Here is a 21093-nt window from a genome sequence, read left to right as displayed (position 1 = left end):
GCCTTCAGAGGAAGGAGCAAGAGCCACTGTGGCATAATGTGCCCAGGAGGGAAGTGTTTTCCAGACTCCTTCCAGTAAAGAGATTTATTGCCTGTCCCTTTTCAGTGTTTTTGAAACTCTAAGAGCTTAATGTTCTCATGATTTACATTAGCATCTAATCCTTTCGTAATCTCACTAATCCGTTGGCCCCAAGATATCCATTGGCAGTGAGTTCCACAGGTTAACCAGTTGCTGTATGCATGTAGTGGAGCAGATTTAAATCTTTTTCTATTCCCATTGCAGTCAACCTCCTTAACCTTCTCATCAAGCTTGGGAATGGGGCAGCATCTCCCAAGAAAAGGGCTTCAGTATTTTAAGTACTTCCAAGATTATTCTTGTGGCTGAGAGGCTCCATTGCACAGTTTTGCGTTGGGCTTGAAGCCCTTTAGAAAGCAAGATTATGTCAATGGGAGACATGCTGGAATATTTTATTCTGCCAGAAAGGAAACAAAAATAAACACTGAAACAAGCAATATAAAAAGTATTGTAGAGGTTGTGCTGAACTGCCTCCTTCTCTCCTTCATCCTATGTGTCCTGGGCATATGGTTCCTCCCCGGCCTGAGAGCACCGTAATATCCATACACAGTGGGGAGAATTAAAGAGGAAACTGGCAGCCTTAACATTTAATTTCCTTCCTCTTTCTGGGCTGGTCAGATCCTTTGCATTATTGTAACTACTTTTTTTATCATGTCTATAAATAGATGTGCTCTCATGTGTCCCGTGAAGCAGAGTCGGGCCAAAAAAGTCATTCATTCTGCATAATCAATACATGAAAATGTAGTGGTTACTGGCTTGGATGAGATCTTGTATTGTTAGTTCTGTAGCTGGGAAAAAAAATGTTGACTAATAAAGATTAAGGGCTTTTTTTTCTTTTTATGAAATGCTAATGATGAAGACATGTTTGATATACTGTGAAATACATTTCTCTAATGTGAAGTTTCTGCTTTTTGTTGGGAAAGAGATTCAGTCCCTGGAGGATTTTAGAATTTGTAAATATAAAATTATCTGCTTCAGTGTTTTTTAAAAAAAGGTTGGCAGACAGCCAGATTACTTACATTACTGTAATAGATTTGCTGACCTCTGACATCTGCTGCAGAGAAGTACATTGAATTTTTCATAATATCAGATGATGCAGATCTAAAAACTCAGTACACTCTGCACCATTATTTAATTCAGGACTTAGTAAAGCAAAATCTTTTTTTGAGTAGCAGTTTATACGTGATTAAACTTAATATTGCCGATTGTAATAAATCAGGATTAGTATAGTACTGATTTGTTAATCTAACTTGTATTGATTTTAAGTTGTCTTTATTTAAAAAAGAAAAAAAAAAAAAAAGACTGGCTTTTCACAGTGACTGAATTTAATAAGAAGCCCTGTGATAGCAAAGACTCCCCTACTGTTTCTGCTCTTGGCTGGAAAATGTTATTCTTGTATTATTCCAGGGAAAAAAAAAAAAAAAACCTCATGCTGCTAAAAATCTGCTGCCTGTGGAAAGATTTTTTAATACACTAGTGCTTACATATTCTATTTATGTTAATTGACTTATAAATAATACATTTTATTAATCTTAATATTGGAATCTTGATCATGATAAAGACCCTTTTATTTGGTCTCCTCGCAGGCTTTACAAGTAAATATTCTTTAGACCACAAAATATTCCCCCTCTTTTCCTTTTTTATGAATACTTTGATACTTCCCCCCTGCCGTGAAATACAGCCACAGTTCAAAGCGACTGAAAACGTGGTTGTTGTTTCCAAAGTGCGATACATTTGAGGTATCTGGCTCCATTTTTTGGACGTCGTCTTTACCTCTCCTTGTGCAAAGATTGATTAAATCTTACCTGCGCTGCAAATATTTGACCAAAAAAAAAAAAAAAAAAAAAACCTTGTGCTGGTTTCAGACATGTCACATTCTGCTAAACTATTTGGCTAACAGCAGATCGCATTCTTCCTGTGTTGGGCAATATTGACCTTAAATTGGCTAAGCCGGCTGCTTTCATGGCATGTGAGCCGGCTGCTTACATGTTCTGAGAGCTGTATTAGCTTTATTACTCCTGCGCTATAAAAACTTCTAATAATCAAATGATAAGATCATATCCTGTGGGTAATTGTGTTGTACCACGACAGGATAACTGAAAAAACATTCAGTGAAAACTGCAACCGACGGAAATCTCTACGTGAAGCGGCAATTGTTGGTGTTGCTCGACTCGGTGCTGCTCCCCAGGGTCTCACAGCCCGTGTTCCTGCCCAGCTCCTCTCCAGCTGCCCCCCGTGGCCCCCAAAAGCCACCTCGGCAGCGGCAGGGAACGGCAGCCCGCTGGCCCTCGTTTCCAGTGAGGAGGGGAAAATCCTAGAACAAGCCATCCTTGTGTTTTGATTCAGTTTTACCTTAGTCATGCCGCCTCCCTGATACACGAAACATTTAATTCCAGATTTCCTGCCGCTGGCTCCGGGCCTTTGACCGGCTATGTGAAATGTATTTTTACTGCTGTCGGCCTGCCAACTGCTGAGCTCAGTGAAAAATAACTAAAATGAAAACCTTGTACTCCCACATGAACCCTTAAGATCAGAAAAGGAAATTTAAGGCACGGTTACTAATTAGCGCCAAAGCTAATGAGTTCTGGTGAGGTGCAGCAGGAGGAGGAGGAGTTTGCGTCCCACGTTACCCTACAAGGCTCGGTGGAGAGCATGCGAGTGGTGATTAATCCTGTCGGCCCCGGGCCTTGCTCCTGTCCCGGCTGGAGCCACGGGGTTAATCACGTGGCATCTTTCATGGAAAGGCCCGCTCGTGGGCCGTGGGCCGGAGCGTCTGTCTCCCATGGGGCATGGGACAGCGTCTGAAACCTTTACGGATGGAATATGTAGATTTTTAATGGGCGACGCGTTCCCATGGAAACAAAACAAAGTCAAACCTCCCCTCGCAGTGCTAACAATTACTGTAATAAAATGTGTTTTTATTAAAAGCGATTTTAAATATTTAACACATGGCAGAGCGTCCTCAGCACTGCCCTGTGTGAAACCCAACCTTGCCTCTAGTGAAGTCCAAAGCGCTTTGTGCAGCATGGGGAGGAATTCGATGTTTTCGCTAATATTTGCGCTTTGCGAATGAAATGTAGCAGCCTCAAGTATGAACAAGATTATTTTTTTCTTATTCTGCTTAGTTATGCTTTTTATTATATAAACATTAACTGTAATATTACAGTGGGAAGCAGGTATTTGGCAACTACGTATTATTTTGCTAAGTTTGCATAGAGGGAGCAGTTTCCAGTTTTAGCAGCTGTAACATGTTTAAACTCAGTTTGTAATGGGATCTGAAGATGAATATTCCCTGTGGGCTCTGCTTAGCTTCATTACTGGAGCCCTGCCAAATTCAGGGCTAGAAAGTATTATTCACGCCTCTTTGCACATACCATGTCAGAGCATGCTCAGTTAATGAATTTTGTTTCTAATATAGCATAAATTAGGTTTATATTTTAACATAATTTATGTTGTATTTTATTAAAATGTAAAATATTATGATCACGAGCAATCTAATTTCTGCGCTCTTAAGCCCAAACTGTGTTTGAACATCTAAGTATGTAAATCAAAATTGCATGCTTAGAAACTGATTCTAGGATAACAAACGAATATTTGAACCAAAGAGGTTTCTGCCTTGGAGTCTTAGATTAAAGATAATTAAGGATTCCTGGTATTTGAACAGATTTATGTTGTTTATAAGCAAAGTACATTTTCTTCATAGAGTCAGCTCGTCTTTTTTTTTTTAAACAAATTATGTTTGCTGTATTAAAGTTCATATTTTTAAAGTCTGAGTCTTGTATTAATCCCACAGTGAGTCATTAATCATACCAAATGCATTATAAAAACTTTAATCACTGAAGTTGAAACTGAGATTGTAATGCAATCCATCCCTTTTAATTATATCAGTTATTTTTCCTTTCAGATCAAGAATTGCAAAGGGAAAACAGATAGATTAAAACTCAGTGTGTTTGATGCTTTTGGAGGAGGATATTTTTTGTTTGTGTTTCTTCCTTGCTTTTTTAAAGTGATTTCGAGGACAGTTCCACAGAGAAAAATTCCTTTTCCCCTCTCCTTCTTCCTTAAAAAAGCCTCCCTGGTGAAGGCAGGGAGCGTGGTGACTGTCACTGTATGGGTGCGTTGCAAGGGCGGTGGTGGGCTGGTGCCGATGGCAGCGTGCCAGGCGCTGTGCCCACCGCCGCAGGTTTCCTGCAGCCCTACTCTCTTCGTCTTCTGCCGAGTTCCTGGCACTCGCCCTTGCACTCAGGGGAACCACCAGCCTGGAAATTGTGTAGCTGTTATCAGGTTGGCTGTGGCTTTGTAGGTGTTTTCCTGGGGTTTGCTGCATGCTTTTAAGGGTAGGGAGGGAGAATAAAAATAAATGGTAGATTTTTTTAAAAAATCAGTCTGAAGCATAGTGGCTCATATCTTCATCTGGTACAAATTGGTGTAGCTGCACAAACCACTGCAGCATTACCGACAACTGATCCACACCAACTCCACTGAATTTATGCCACATGATAATCTTGCCAAATAAATTGATTTATCATACTTGGATTTATAGATGTAGAGTTTACACTGTTGCATTTATGGCATGGAAGAAAATGGATTTATTAAGTAAACTGCTCGTAGTGGATACATTTTGTTCTTTGCTAGAATGGCAAAACCTGATCAATTATTTGTTCCTTAATCCCCTAGATTAATCCTGCCATATGAAAGATTTATTAAAGGAGAGGAAGATAAGCCACTGCCTCCAGTGAAACCTCGAAAACAGGATAACAGTTCCCAGGAGGGTGAAGCGAAAACAAAAGTGTCTGGAACAAAACGCATCAAAAATGAAAACCAAAAGAGCAAGAAGGAAAAAGATAATGCACAGAAACCCCAAGATGCATCTGAGGTTAGTTGCTTTCCTGCTTTTCAACTTTTCAATTAAAAATGTACAGCTTTAATCACGTGAAATCCAATGATAAAATACATAATCTGAACTGGAGAATTCCAACCAGTTGGCCTTAGAGTTTGCTTGGCAATGGAAATTCAGTTGTTGTGGTACTGTCTGTGTTGAGATTTTTCTGGGCTACAAACAGCAACCGGTTAGCTCCATATTGCGTAGCAGTGATGGCAGAAGACCAAGCGCTGGATGTAACAAGTACCATTTCTGCTCATTGTATTATACAGTGGTCACCACTAAAAGATCAGCAGCTGCCAAAAGGAAACCACACAACTACCACAGTTATTTCCTAATCTAAGTATAGGGTGCGGGAACCTCTAATACTGTTGATAATACTGTGGTAACTGTTGGACACAGCTGATTTTTATAATAGTAACCTCTGGATCAGCCCTTCTGTGCTCACATATGTATGTATGTCTGTCAAAAAACATATCACTCCCCAGGATTTTTATTGTGTTATACTCAATTTCTCTTTGGACTAAAGGGTCAGATTTTGAGGGAACCACCTTCCAAGCCCTAACTGAGACCGACTTCCCTCTCACATGCCACAGATGGTTTTCAGCTGAGAGAGGTTCTTACTCTGTTACCTGTTTCACATGGGCAGGCCCCGGTTTCCACATAGAGCCATGTTACCTGCGGGCATAGGACAGCCCTCACAGAAGAGATTTTATGTTCACAACCCAGGGTAAGATAGATCAGTAGAATTCATACTTGTCTGCAAATAAGAGTAAATTTCACATGTTGCTAAGTGATATAAAATCAGTGGCGGTTTTGCTCCACTGTTACTTAAGCACTTTCTTTTGCACATCCTGCCCACTCTCTCCTGTGCCCTGCTTGCACCCTGTGTGAACGAGGCGGTAAAGCTCCTCGCACACAACCCCTACACAAGACGTTGCTTTTCCTGTCTCAGTCTGCCAGATCACAGCAGCCTTCAAGGCGTTGCAGTGAAAGTAAGTATTTAAAGAATGTCGAAACACATGATGTGCCCGGCAGACTATGGCTGCTCCTTTGACTTCATTTGGTCTGGCAGGTACATAAGTCCTGTTTCTAAACCAGTTTGGAAATTGGTAGAGTCAGCTACCAGCAATCCTCCTCCGCATTGTTTAAAAAAACAATGCAGGACCAGTAAACACAGATGCCTCTGAGACTTAGCGTACACAGTTTTGAGAACAGAAAATTTTAATTTTTGTGTCCCACTACCTCTTTACAAGGTTTCATCTCCCATCCAAAACAGAATTTGTGTTTTAAATTGCCTTGATCAACAATACCTTTAGTATCTAAAGAGCACTCCACAGAGAAGACAGGGTTTTTTGTTTTCCCTCACACTGTAATTTTGAAGCAGGGAACCCTGTTGGGGGAACACCCCTCCACTTCTAATGAAAAATACATAGAGAGGAGAGTGCACACAAACCTGCTTCAGCCCCTGGAAGGTTGCAACACATATTGCCCAAAGCAAAGAGATGCGAAGTGAAGGCTTGTGCTCCCTTCCCCTGTCATTCCTTCATGTCTGGTTATTTATTGAGGGGTCTTGGATCAGCAAGATATATTACACAGTATCCGTACCGCTGCTGCTAAACACAACATAACAAGTCAGCAACAGAACGTCAGCCTTAACTTTGAATTTCCTTGCTTTTGTTGTTCCCTATCTCAAACTTCCTGCTGCTTAAACTGCAGTTATTTTTGTGTGGTTTGCAGGAAGAGTTCTTAAGCTGCGCTTATCGGAAATGTAGGGAGCCTAGACGAGACAATAAAAACGTACAATTACAGCAGTTTCCTATTGTAAAATGGTACCTTTTATAGCAGAATTAATGTCTCCTCCCTGACTGGGATGGAAGACGTGTCCTGCCCCTGTTTAATCATGGTGGGCGATTAAGGACCTCAGCCTTCATGCAGGTCACCGCACGGGTAGGTGGTCACGCGAAACCCAAGCGGTGAAGGGGCCTGCAGGGATGGATGCTTCCACCCAGGGTGAGTGCAGAGCTGCAGAGCTCATCCATGCTCTGCCATAGGGAGGGCTTCATGCCCAGGACGTGGCCCTTACAGGGCCAGCAGAAAGGAGATGTCCTGCTCCTTTGGGTGGAGCAAAATCCAAGTCTGCTGGAGCCAGGCAGAAGGTTGCATGTCCCTCTCACCCCAGCCGTCCCCCAGCAGTGGAGCCCCGTGCCAGGCTCCACATTTGGGTGCAGTCCTCATCCAGGCATAGCAGGGGTCGTGTGCTGCTCACAGGGAGCCTCTGCAGCCGCATGGCCCCAACCAAGCCACCTCCTAAACCATTTCTGCATGTGACCTAGAAACTGGCCATAGCTGTGAGCTGTAAAAGCGTAGTCAAGTTACAAGCGTGAGGTCCTCTCAGTTGCATGTTCAACTCACACGCCATAAGAAGTATGCAGGGAGAGAATATAACTTTAATTTATTAGGGTTGCATTTGCTTTTGTGCTCTTCAGTGTTTTCCTGCTGTCACAATGACATTGTCAATGTAACGAGATACCAGACAAAATGCTATTAGCCTTAGACTGCACATTTCCTCACAATAGCTGAAACTTCAATCAAAATGTTGCTTAACAGAAACAAAGAGCAGAATGTACAGTTATTAAATATGATTTCTCTTTTTTTTTTTCCTCCTCCTTGCTTTGCTCATCTGTCTGGTATTTTCCTGTAATTTTGTAAGCTCGAGAGACTAGCGATGGTACTTTGTAAAGGACCTAATGATGGTATTTGGCTGCAAAAGGCAGCTATGAGTTTAAAAAGAAGAAGTTAGGATGACTAACAGACACTGTAACTAATAGGCCAACCAAATAGACAGGAATATTTAAAAGCAGCTGTGAAGAAATAAATCTCTGAGAGGGTTAGATTCGTTAGGACCTTCTCCGATCCCCCGCTCCTATGACAGACCATAAAGCAGCATTTAGATAATAACTTTCTCGATGCGTCTTATCTTTACAACGAAGAAAGAAAGAAAACAATAATAATAAAGGACTCACACAATGCTGCTGTTTTATGACTGTCTTCTACCACGACATGTCAGAGGAGAGTGACAGCAGTTTTGAAAAGGGCTGTCAGTCAGCTGGATCGCAGATGGGACGCCCTGGTGACCTCTGTGGGTCACAGTTCAGCCGGCTACATAATGGGATGAATAGTGTGAATTGTGCACACAAGCTTTATTAATGGGGGAGCAGAAAGAGCTGCGGCCCCATTGACGATAACGTATAAAAGCCATGTTTGTAATAGCAGGCTCACACACTTACTGAATGTTGACAACTTCATTTTAATCCGTTAATAAAAAAATGTGTGTCCTAGTTAAGCTGTGGCAGTGATTTGCTGCCTACAATAGGGATTCCTAGTATGCCATTTCTATCATTTTCACACTTTAATGCAGAACTGGGTGTGAATGATCTCCTCTGTGATCACTGAATTTTAAGATAGCTACGCTGGAGAGACTTTATGTAAGAAAAAACATGGGAATTGTGTCATTTTTGTAGGTGAAGTTGGCTAGCAGGAGAAATTTCTATAGCCTTATCATTTGTGTTATGAAATCTGCTTTCCTGCATTTGCCTAATTAATTGCAAAAGAGTATAACCTCAGCGTTTAGCTATCTGGTCAAGCCGCCAGTGCCTCTCGTCAGGTTACAAACATCTGCTGTTTTGAAGTGCCTTATTGTGGCCCTGGCAGGGATGGTATATTTCTTAATATTTCCAGGAGGTATGTCTCCTTGTTTGAGTCCAATACCTGGTGTTAGAGCCTTCATGTTCCAGCATGGTGATTGACAAGTACTTCTCTAAAAGTAACCGGCGGTGTACTGTGTATAATCTCATGAACAGTGTGCCGAAACACACCACATTCTTATTACCATCTGTTGAATCGTTTCATTAGGTTTCATCAGAACAAGAGAAGGATCAAGAATCAGCAGACCAGAAAAATTTCCCTGAACATCCTGCAGTGGGAGAGATGAAACAGCCAGTACAAGGTCCTCCATCTCTTTTACCAGAGACAGCTCGGCCACTGCCTCTGGAAAAGACAGACCTGACAGAAAACAGCACGAACAGTGAGAAAGCCAAGGAGGAGGTTCAGCACCCGAACTCTTTCTCAAGTATATCTGTGCCCCCAGAAGAAGACACCGTGCTGGATGCCACTGTCACAAAACGATTACACCCCCCGGCAGATGCCCTGGAAGACACAAAGCCTGAACAAAGACTACACAAAGCTTTTACTGACAGCTTAGAAAGTGAACCTCCAGAAATGCCCTTCACAGCTTTCCCAGTCCAGCTGCCCACTCAGAGCGACTTGGAAGATGACAAATTGCCAGAGATGGCTGATTACATCGCAAACTGCACTGTGAAAGTGGACCAGCTGGGAAACGAAGACATCCACAACGCACTAAAGCAAACGCCCAAAGTACTGGTGGTCCAGAACTTCGACATGTTCAAGGAAAAGGAGTTGCCTGGGTCCATGAACGATGACTCCACTTTCGGTTATACACCGCTGCTCTACTCAAAGGGCAATCCAGGCATCATGTCACCCCTGGCAAAGAAGAAGCTGCTGTCGCAGGTCAGTGGGGCAGCCCTGTCGTGTAGCTATCCTTATGGTTCTCCTCCACCTTTGATCAGCAAAAAGAAACTGAACGGCAGAGATGAACTGTCCTCAAGCATATCACAAGGTCCCCATGCCCCTAATTCTGATCCTGTAGCAATTAATAGGCCCTCAGTCATACAACATGTACAGAGTTTCAAAACCAAGGAAGAAAGGAAATCGATTAATGACGTTTTTAAGCATGACGTGCTAAGTAAACCGGATCCTCAGCGCTGTGATTTTTCAAAACATCACCTCAGTTCTCTTGCCGAATCGTACGTACCGAAGATGGATATCCAAGACTGCAAAGATAAAATGAGTGAGAAAAGGGCACTGCAGCATTCCCACGTGCCCACTTTCTTGGCAGATTTTTATTCATCACCTCATCTGCACAGCCTTTATAGGCACACAGAACACCACCTTAATAATGAGCAGACATCAAAGTACCTCCCCCGGGACATGTTCAGAGAGTCTGAAAATATTTCTACTTTTACTCAACACAAACACCAAGAAAAACTAAATTTAAATTATCGCCCATCTTTGCATCAGCAAGAAAAAAAGGCAGCAGTGGAGGCCTCTTCAGATGATCAGCCAACAGATTTGAGTCTTCCAAAGAGCATACACAAACAGACTGCAAAGGCTCCGGGCTCCAGCCTCCCTCATTCATCCATGGCCCAGCAAGAAGGCAAAGGTATCTCCCCGTTCCAGGCTGCGAGCAACCAGGCGGTGAGCCTAGACTGTAATCCCAAAGCTTGCCGCGTGTCCCCCATGGCCATGACAGCCCCCAAAAAACACAGCGAGTTGCTCCACAGGTCTGGGAAGCAGCAGGCCCAGAGGCTGGAGAATCTGAGGAAGATGGAGGGGATGGTGCATCCTATCATCAGCCGCAGAACGAGCCCTCAAAATGTGGGGGCTGCCCGGCCTTTGAAACGGAGCCTGGAGGATTTGGACAAAGTCATTTCTGAAAAAAAAATCCGAGCTGTCTCTCCTCTGCATTTAACAAAGGAGACCCAGGTGAAAGACAAGGTTCCCGACCCAGAGGGGGAAGGCAGCAAGCCGGTGCATGGCCTCCATTCTGGCAGCATGCTGGAAAGCCACAAGTTTCCCCTTTCAGCCCCCATCTTCCCAGGCTTGTATCCGGGAAGCCTGTGCACGGGGCTGAACAATCGCCTCCCGCCCGGGTATTCTCATCCCCTGCAGTACTTGAAAAATCAGACCGTGCTCTCCCCACTAATGCAGCCTTTGGCTCTTCACTCCTTCATGGTGCAAAGACAATTCCTCACGTCCCCTGCAAACTCTCAGCAACTGTACAGACACTTAGCTGCAGCAACACCTGTAGGAAGTTCCTACGGTGACCTCTTGCATAACAGCATTTATCCTTTAGCTGCTATAAACCCTCAAGCTGCATTCCCACCTTCCCAGCTATCCTCTGTACATCCCAGCACAAAACTGTAAACCCCCTTGCTCACAAAAAAAGGTCTGAGGAGAAAAGTTAGCGACATTCCTCCCCCCTGTGATGATGTCTCTCAGATTTAGCGATCTGTATTTTTGTCAACCAGGATGCAGTTGTATCCTGCTAGAGGAGCGCTTCAGAGTTTGATGGAGACAGGACTGCTTCTTTAATTCTGGCTCCCACATCAGCCCCCTCACCCCTTATCCCTGCCCCCGCAAAACAGAAAACCGAACAAAAAAAAAAAAACAAAAAAAAAAAAAAGAAAAATTCATTGGATTTTGCATATGTGTTCTCTGAAAGGACTTGTATATGGTAAGAGCAAACGTTCAAAGGGAGCCGTGGAAATGCAGGCCCAGTCCTGAGCTCACTGAAATCCCAGGTGAGGGCTGCGTTTGCCTTTCACTGAGCCAAGGACCAGAGGCCGTGCGTTGTTGCAAATGAGTCAAGGACTCGAGATGAACCTGGAAAGGAGAAGCGGGCCGAGAATCCGTACAATCAGTGGATGTGCTTTTTTGGGTAACTTTTCCTGACTTTTAAGATTCAATCAATGCAATGTATAGTAAAACGGCAATAGATTTTTCATTTTAACACTATTAGAACAGAAGGGTAAACACTGTTTAATTTGACTGTACATATCCACTTCGTAAACTACCAGTGTCACATTTGGTCACAATAATTTATATAGATTTGTTTGTCCAGTATATTCTGTGCTCTTTATGTTGTTTTTTTGTTTTGGGTTTCTTTTTTTAAATTAAACAGTATCATTTTATCTGTAACTTTTTTTAAAGGCTGTGGCTGTCCTAATTTTTTTTTTTTTATGTGTTTGTAATTTTTCCAGTTTCTTTATACTTTTGAGCACCGTTTTTGTTTTGTTTTTGTGGTAACGTTTACTGTTTACAAACTGAAGCAACTGGTTCAGATTAATCTTAATGGTTATAAACATACTGTAGGTGATGTTATGGTGCAAGGATGCAAGCAAGGTTCCTTTCCCCACGGTCTGCCCCTGTAAGGTGCTGAGCACCATTCGCCCTCCTCCTGTTGTTGCGATGGCTCTTACGCCGCTTCTCCCCTCCCACCGAACTTTGCTTTCCCGTATCGTGGTCCGTGAATTTGTCGAGCGTTGTACTTAACCTTACCTAGGCTGTGAAACCCTGCTGCCTACCAGAGAAACGGTCTAGAAAACAAAACCTCCCTGGCACAAGCTGCTGGATGACAAAGGAGTCCAGAAAATGGATTTGTGGTTTGCGAGAATGTCGACAATTTCAGAAATTAGGACGGGAGCCAGTGTTGATTTGGATCAGAGGCTTACGGGTCCTGCGCCTCGCGAGGGGGCTGGGCTCGGTAGGGTGGGTAGGGGGTTGCGTGCAGTGGTTGGGACAGTCCTTCCACACCCCCACGGGGACCTCAGCCTCTGCCTGGGCTTCCTTTTGCAGGGGGAAAGCCTGGGCGTGGAGGGGCTGGGTTTTCCTAACAAAAGAGCTTCCCTACGGATGTATATTCACTTTGCAGGACATCACCACCATGCAGCTGAGCATAGACATCGATAAAGCGAAGTGTGACTTGGAGGCTTTTTACAATGTGAAAATTGGTTGTGATTCAAACCATCTCAGTTACTGTTCAAAGACAGCATAATCAATACGAAATGAAAAATGGAAACTACTAAGAAACACCTTGCATGCTAGGCATGTCATTAAATTTTCCCATGATATGAAGCCAAATACAGTATATAATGTATCATACTTAATATCCAAAGGTGGAAACCAGAATAATATACTCGTCTACTGTTAAAGATCCAGCTTCTTCAATTAAATACTTTATATTCCTGTGGTAAAACTATATTTAATTGATTGATAAACAGACTAGTAGAACTTAGAACATGGATGTGCCAGTGCAGAGCATCCTGCTGCTCCACAAATCGCACAGGAAACAGAACTGCAGGCTCATCTGGGCAGAGGCCGCAGTGTGGAGGACATCTCTAGTAAAGTTGCACTAGATCTGAATCACATGAGAATCAGGGGTTTGGGGATGGGGGGGGGAAGAGGGTGGGGGGAAGGGGAGAGAATATAAAAATCTACAGCAAATGCAAACAGAAGCTTGTTGTGTGTTTGGCAAAGCAAACGCTTCTCTTCCTTGTTTTGGTTGTGTGTCCCGAAGTCGTGCATTTGTTTACGCGAAGTGTCCGATTTCCCTTTTGGTTACGTCCTGTTGGAGTTTGATGGTAGGCTTTTTGGAGCCGTGCTGAGGCAGCGCGGGGCTGGGGGACGCGGAGAGGGGAGGAAGGCTCCTCGATTGCCCCACGAGGAGACTGGCTGCTGCTGGCCGGGGAAGCTCATAATATACTGGGCAAAACATCAGGGTGAGGAAAAGAAATGGTAGCATAAACCCCCAACAGAAGCGGTGCATTATTTGTTTAAAAACTCTTAACAGAAATCTTGGAAATCTTTCAAAAGACTATTGAATTCTCAATTGGCTGAAAAGTCTTTTTTTTTTTTAAATGTCTTAAATGGGGCTTTGTTTGCATTGTTTGAGTTCAAGGGGCCTTATTATTGAATGAAATTGCACAAGCCTTTCTTTGTGCAATCAAACCATTGTTATTGGTAGGTTTGTAAAGGAAACTGTGGAATCTAATTGGCAATAGAGTCATAAATCTATTTACCAGGAGCCAGTTCCAAGAAATGTTGCAATTCAAACGCACTATGTCCAGGATTCATTAGGGATGCTAAAGGTTGTGAGATTCAAAGGAAAAGGCCCGGCAGCAAACAGCTCGCGTGTAGCTTCTGGCCACACGCTGAGCCGGACTTCGCGAAACGCGTGGGAAGGAGGGTCTGGCTCCCAGTACAGTCCGTAACCCCTAGCAAGGCTGGACGGGAGCAAGCCGGCGTTTTGCAGCAGGTCCGTCTTGGCCACGTGCTGGCCTAGAGCGAGGAGTTTGCCTGGTGTGTCGATGCCTAGGGAGTAGTTTGTCCCAGCTGCCAAGAAGTCGGCTGGGCAGCTCCTGGAACTGGTGCGCCGAGGAGGCGAGTGCTGCGCCTGCCTCCGCCGCCACCTCGGCCCTGTTCGGGGAGCGTGGGGCTGCTGCCTCCGGAGACCACCGCTGGGGTCCCCTCGCCGCTCCCCGCCTGGTCCCTTCCTTCGCGGTGCTCAGTGAGGTCGCATCTGGTCCGGTTTTGCAGTTGTCGTGGCTTTAATGAGCAGTGGGAGTTCTTGCGCTGGTGTGAGGCGGGCGGCACTGGCGGTGCTACCATGAGCGCTTCCTGCGGTGTTTGCTGTACACGTGGTTGATATTTCGCTCGTTCTCTTCCTCCTCCTCCCCTCTCCCCCCAGCCCCGCAGTTTTAAATATGTTCTAATAATGGCAGCATAATCTACTAGCTGTTTATACTTTTTTAACTTTCTTTTGTTGTAAATATTGTATACTTTTTGTGATTCAAGTTATGTAGCCTATATGCTCTGTAAGGTGATGATTTGTATATATAAAAATGGCCCAGTAATATTATATAGTTTCCCATTTAAAAGGTTATTGAGTAACCTTTGCGTTAGTTTAAACACTACCAGAAATAAAGCTGAGCCAACTATAAACACTCAATTTTTGTATGTTTTCCAAATTGTACTTATTAATGCTTTTGATACTGTATTATGTGCCAATAGTTTCCCAATCACATAGCAGGCAAAAGATATTTTGTACTTTTTGATCCACTGTAATATTTAATAAAAAATGTTACTATCTGTTCCCTTTTGTGTTTGATTAATAATTCTGTAAACAGCCCTTATCACAATGGATTACATATTATCCCATCCGACCTTTCAGCCCTCTTATATTGGCTTTTCTGCAGAAAGTATCTCCTCCTGCAAATGATTAGATTAAAGAAATGGAAGTTTGCAATTTCCTAAAGGAGGAAGAGACAAGATCTTCAGTCAGTGCCCCTCTATTTTTTGCAGTGCTCATGTTGAAGTGTGACTTTGGTCAGGCTGACTATAGGAATAGCTTTTGAGGGGATAACATCCATGCTTAGCCAGTGGCTCCAGTAGCACATTTGCTGCATTTGCATCTCAGAGCAGGATTTTTTTCTGCCAGTACTACAGGCTCGAGCTGGGATCTGAAAATCACCCGCTGTTCTTCCCAGCTCGACCATGAATAAGGTTTTGGAGTCTCATGCTAACTAGTAATTTTGCTGATGACAGTAAACAACCATCCAGTAAAATTAATTTGTACTCTGGTCCCTGATGGGTCCAAACAGCCCCCCTAAACCTGGTGGCCCTTTGAGAAGCTGTTATCACAGCGAGCGCTGTCGGAGCGCTGTTACGCTCCTGGTCTCCAGAGATGAGAAAATCGTTTGCCTGCATGTAGGTCAGGACTGGGCACTGCCCTCGCCTGGCACGGCTCGGCAGCGGGGCAGGCATGCCCAGTGGCTGGGGCCACCCGCTAAGCCCACAGCCCGGCTTAACTCCGCTGTCCTGGGCGGGAGCCATCCCTGTCCCTGGGGGTCCCAGGAGCTGAAGCCGTGAGTGGTCCCGGAGGCTGCTGCGGCTTCGTGCCTTCGCCCTGCGGCGGGCATGGGGCTGAGGCTGTTGGCAGTGCTGGCGTTCACCAGCACCTAAGTTGCTCCTTCCCGCTCAGCGTCTCCGAGGGCGGCGCCGAGGCGGGGTGCGGTTACGGTACGCGCTGCTGTTGGCAACGTAACCCCCCGCCTGCAGGGAGGTACGGGAGCACGGCACACCACGGGGGAGTTGCTCCCCTAACCGTGCTGCAGCTGGGTAAGCACGGACCAGGTTGACGTCACCGTTAGATGAGGCTTCCAGATACACACTGTGGTTGAGGGAAAGTCTCAAAAAAAAGCATTTCTTGTGTGTGCTGGGAAATAAGGGGAAATACCAGCTCAGGGGAAGAGGCGGCCATGGGGCACATGTGACGCCTCCCCAGTGGGGACGGTCTGGGAGCAGGCATGAGGGCAGGATGGGCACCCATGGCATATCCCCCCAACATGGCTCCCAGTGAGGCGAGAGGGTACTGCTGCACTTAACTGCCCTTGACAAGCTCCCTCCTCTTTTGATGTCTGGGTCATCCTTCAGTCATTTGCTCTTCAGAGCAGGCTGTGCAAGGACATCCATGGTTTCAGTATGCACTGTGTATGAGCAGACAGAATAGACCTTCCTCTGGTTTAACCTGCTGCCTGATAATTTCCTTTGCTGCTTAATTATTCTTGTATTGTGAGAAACAATAAATAATCACGCCATATGTGCTGTCCCCACATCAGCTGTGAAGCTATGGGAGAAGATGGGACCCTTTAGCAAACCTCTTCCCCCATCTACTTCTGTCTTTGCCAAGCTGAGGCATTTTATTCTTCTCGTATTGAAAATATTGCCTACTGGTGAACACCTGAAGGAGGTGGGGAGAAATGTGGACCCATATGGATGCTGGCCTTTGCAGTAGCTGCAGAGGTGGCCAGTGCAGCTTGGTTTCCAGCACCATGCTTGCTTCCTTGCCTTTTTTAGCCCTTCCTGTCTGTGGAAAGCCAACACTGCGTGTTCCTGCTGTGCCAGGGGTGCCTGTTGGGCTCCCCTACCCACCCAGCAGAGCATGGCCAGGAGGAAGACCCCCCAGGAGCAGCACGCTGGAGCTTTTCACACCCAGACAAGCCTGGCCCATGAGTGGGTGGCACTGAGGAGTCGCAGCACCCTCCCTTGGCTGGGCTGGGCACATCCCAGTGGGTTTGTCGGGGTCACTTGGGTGTTGTTGCACCCCTGTGCAATGGATGGAGCGGAGGATTCTGTGCTAACATCACCCAGAGGGCTTCCAGGGGAACGTGGGCACCGCCTCAGGGCTCAGTGGTCTCCTCTGTGTGCTGGTGAGGTCTGCAGGAGGTCCAAGCTACACCTGAGAAGAGTTTGTTACAGCATTAGTGACTCACAACCGCTTCTGGTTTTGAAAGCGAAATGTCCTGTGATCTGAGTGAGGACAAGGGACACTGTGCTGGTGGCTAGCTGCGGCTGAGGGGTTTGTCACCTATCACACCATTTTTGTCACACCAAATGAACAGTTTTGGGGGTCTGAAGCAATGCGGAGATGCAAAAGGTGGTGGTGGTGCCAGCAGTTTAGTTCTCCTGGCTGAGGGCTCTCGGTTCTGTCTCCTGCTGTCTTGCCTTTCTGTGATTACACAGCAATGCCCCGTGCCGTGCAACCAACGTGCAAGAAAGAACAGGAGCAGTGCTGCTGGTTTTCTCTGGTTTCTGGGCCACAGCAGCCTCCTGAGCACCTCGTGGGCCCTTTGCAAGCCTTCCACCAGCAGGCAGGGCACAGAAGGCTGGCAGTAGATGGAGGTCCTGGGGCAGGAGCCCCCAGCCCTGGATGGATCCCAGGGTGTGTGGCTGGTTGCAGATGCTTGGCCAGCAGCTGGATCTCCTGGCAGGCTCTTGGGGCTGACCTTAACCCTGTGGTGACACCAGCCCGTTGGGAACGGGGCCTTTCCTCTGCCTCTCTGCTGCACCAGCAGTGTCTCTGCTCCAGAAGTTTTCAGGAACATTTCTAGGAAAGTTTCTGCCGCTGGGAGGAGCAGATCACACACAGACATCACTGGTGATCCTCACGGGCACCATAATTGCTCTGGGAAACATAGTGCTCATCCACAGACTCTCCAGGAATATCCAACACCTTTGGCTCTTCCCGGAGCAGAAAACCAGAGCCTGTATCTTTGCCTTCTCCAGTTTGGGTAGGCTCACAAATGAAGTGCTATCAGAGCGTATTGCCTCCCCAGCTGAAGAGAAACCGGGGAGGGCTGGATGGCCTCAAGGAAAGCAGAAGGAGTGACCACCAAAGCATCTCCCATCTCCCCTGTGTGCACCTGGACCTGTGACTACTGGAGGTTTGCATTTCTGCAGGAGAAAGCCATAGCTGTGGCCAGGGCCCAGGCAGTGCCTCCTCCTGCCCCCTGCACGGGTGCCTGCTTTTGAGGCGGCCTATGTCCAGTGAGCAGACAGGGACGCGAGGGCTGCTGGATACAACTTAATCTGTGTTTTCATTTAGCTTTTCAATTTATCCTTTATGGGATTAAAAAAAAAAAAAATATTCGCGATGTTAGATGCTCCATCTAGTGTCTCACCTGGGGAATGAGCCCCCGGTGTCATGGACAAAGCCTCTGCTGGGGATGTCCACTGTCCTTATGGTTGGTGCGTCGGGGACTGGACCCTCCTTCCGTGCAGCACCAGCACCGTGAGGGCCAGCAGGTTGGGCTGCTGGGGTCAAACACGTTCAAAACTGGATTAGACAAATTCCTGAAGATTTGTGTGGCTGCTGAAAACCAACAGCTCAGGTACAAATGATGCACTGAGGAGACCTGAAAGTCCTGAGACGCAGCAGCTGCAAAGACCTCCCCGTGGTCACCAGTGGGCAGGAGGTGCTGGGAGGGGTGGCCATGGGGCCGGCGTGTGTGCCTTGTCCTTGGGTGCTGCGCCCTGCGCCTCGGCTCCCACACCAGCACAAAAATCCTGGTAGCTCCCTCCTCCTCCTGCTGCTCCTGGAGATGGAGCTGCTCCACAGCTGCTTTTTTTTGGTGATGAGCATAAAAGCGTTTAACAAATTGCTGATTAGCCAATTAGTCATCTCATGGCAATCACTGTGACTCCCAGCCCCAAGCCTGGTCCCATGGGGCGCTGGGGGCACCAGCACTCGGCCACCCTGCCCCACAGCCGGGGTGCAAACCTTGCCTGCCCACGTCCCAGGTGCCCCCCCAGCCCCGAGTCTGACCGAGGTGGGGCTGCTCTCCCAGGAAAGGAGGTGGCTGAGGGTGCCCAGCCCGTGGGGGTCTTCTTTAAGAAAGGAAGAATGGGAGGCAAAAAACACAGACCTTGCAAATTTTATTCCGTTTGCTCTGAGATTTACTCAGGAAAGAAAAAAGAAACTTCCCCCCCTACCCAATGTCTGAGGCAATCCCATCCCCCAGAGCACATGTGTAGGGGGCTCTCCACCTCCCCCCAGGTGCCCCTCCTCTGCCACAGGCCTGTTAGAAAGCAACGCTGTGCCATGAGGTGACGCTGGGAGGTGAGGTGATGCCATGCTGTGAGGCGATGCCATGAGGTGATGCTGTGAGGCGATGCCATGCCCTGAGGTGATGCCATGCCCTGAGGTGATGCCATGAGGCGATGCCATGCCATGAGGCGATGCCATGCGGCGGTGCCATGCCGTGAGGGGATGCCATGCCATGTGGTGATGCCAGTCTGGGATGCAATGCTGCAGAACTTCGCATCTTGGTCAAGACAGTAAGAGATGTTCTTTAGCCATTTTGGCACCAAAACTGTTTGTTGAAACAGGCAGTTTGTGACCTCCAAGTGCTTGTGCATGCAGCAAATGCCCCCTCACGCTGGGTGAGCAACAGCCCCTGTTTATCTAGGGCCCACCATACTGGGGTGCGGGAGCTGCAGTGCCAGTGGGCAATGTCGTGTTCCCAGTGCCAGACACTGTGTCCCTCATGTCAGGAAGCCACAAGCCAGGCGTCGTGGCAGGGCTGAGCTGTGTAAGTACCACCGGGAGGGGGGTGGTTTGCCTGGGCGGGGGGAGCGGGGGAAGAGGCGGAGGGCAGCCTTGCCGTGCCCTCAGCACATACCCAAAGTATTAAGGTATGTGTAATGGATATGGTGGGATCCCACGCCAGGAGGGTGAAACTCTCTCTCAGAGGGTTCATGGCTATGCCTAAATACAATTTAACTGAATGTACAGGCAGTCCAGATGTGTTTAAGCACAGATAAAGTGAGAATCTGCAATAAGTGGTGCTGACTGGCATTGCTTGGAGCAGACTTCAGCTCTTGTAATTTATACATTATGTGTGCATCTAGTTGAGGTTTAGCTACTGGTGGTCTGGGGTGGGAAGCCCAGGAAGCGCTAAACCCCTCAACTGCCCTGCACGTGGGTCTCTAAACCCCACTCTGGCTCCCACTGAGGCGTCTGGGGCCTCGGTGTGAGTGGCACATGTGGTTACACAGGCAGGCGACGGCTGTGCAGCTTTCCTGGGCCAGTGCCCCGCTCTGTCCCCCCCCCCCCACTCACAAAGCAGGCGCACACAGGGTGCCTCATCCCCCCCCGCCATGCACTGCTTCCCACACCAAACCCTCTGTCCTCTGCAGAGAGCGCAAGGCACTCTCCTCATCTTGCAGGGCTTCCTCAGGTTTTTCTAGCAGTGTTTTTGTCTGCAAGCTCCCCAAAAACCAGCCAGGCAAAGCAAGCTCTCCCCCCTCTGCCCCCTCAATGTCTGTGGAGCTCTCAAATGAGGAATAAAGCCATTTGTTTCTAATTATATTTGGCAGCCACTCAGAGAATTTAGGACTAAAGCACGCAAATTTTTTGCTCCTGATTAAAGCACTTGACCTCATAAGCAAAAGGCAAAGATTTCAACACACACCCACAAGTAGGCTAGGAACAAACTGCAGAGAAAAGACCAAAAAGAAAACCCCCTTTGCTTAGATACACAAAATAATTCATTATGAAACAAAAGGCAGAATATTTAGTGCATAACTCGAACTTGCCTAGGGCTCAGCTAACCACCCAATTACTGCTTTTAAAGCAGAGAGCTCTTACGCCGAGCTCAGGCGCACGCGGCAAAGGCCCACATGCCCCATTGAGCCGCCGGCGCACGCATGACCAAGTCCCATTTGCTGCCTGTGGGAAGAAAGCATCCTTCCTGGGCCCGCACCAGCTCACCTGGTCCCCCACACCCAGCCAGTGGGACAGCCGGTACACGGCCCCATGGCAGGGCATACCTGAATTGCCATCATCTTTTTTTCTTTTCCCATATTCCCAGGCTGAAATAGCTTCTGCCCATCAGAAGAACAATGCAGCATCCTCGGTGCCTAATTTCAAGCCGTGGATGCTCTGGGGTGCCCTGGGGTGCCCAGGACAGCAAGGCAGACCCTCTTTTCTTCCTTCTTTCCACCTATTGGCACAGGGTGACGCAGTGTCCAGCTCTTGTGTTTACTATTTTCCTTGGTTTTAATAACATCACAAGCATGTGTCGCAACTGCAGAAGAGTCAGCTGGCTCCCAACCAAGAGAAATAGCAATGATCTTGATGGCACCCTTTAAAATAG

The 21093-nt window shown here is 46.9% G+C and overlaps 1 protein-coding gene across 3 annotated transcripts in view; it reads left to right on the top strand.

The window, feature by feature from the left end:
• ARID5B (AT-rich interaction domain 5B) overlaps positions 1 to 11797 on the top strand; it is a 119129-nt gene extending 107332 nt beyond the window's left edge. For all 3 annotated transcript variants that reach the window (XM_074874336.1, XM_074874337.1, XM_074874335.1), the window contains 2 exons: positions 4753 to 4951; positions 8873 to 11797. In XM_074874336.1, the coding sequence (XP_074730437.1) occupies positions 4753 to 4951; positions 8873 to 11023 (2350 nt within the window). In that variant the 3' untranslated portion in view covers positions 11024 to 11797. The remainder of the gene's footprint in view (positions 1 to 4752; positions 4952 to 8872) is intronic.
• The last annotated feature ends 9296 nt before the right edge of the window (positions 11798 to 21093 follow it).

This window comes from Strix uralensis, chromosome 7 (assembly GCF_047716275.1).
Source record: "Strix uralensis isolate ZFMK-TIS-50842 chromosome 7, bStrUra1, whole genome shotgun sequence".
NCBI lineage: Eukaryota > Metazoa > Chordata > Aves > Strigiformes > Strigidae > Strix > Strix uralensis.
This window is presented reverse-complemented; position numbering and strand designations above follow the sequence as displayed.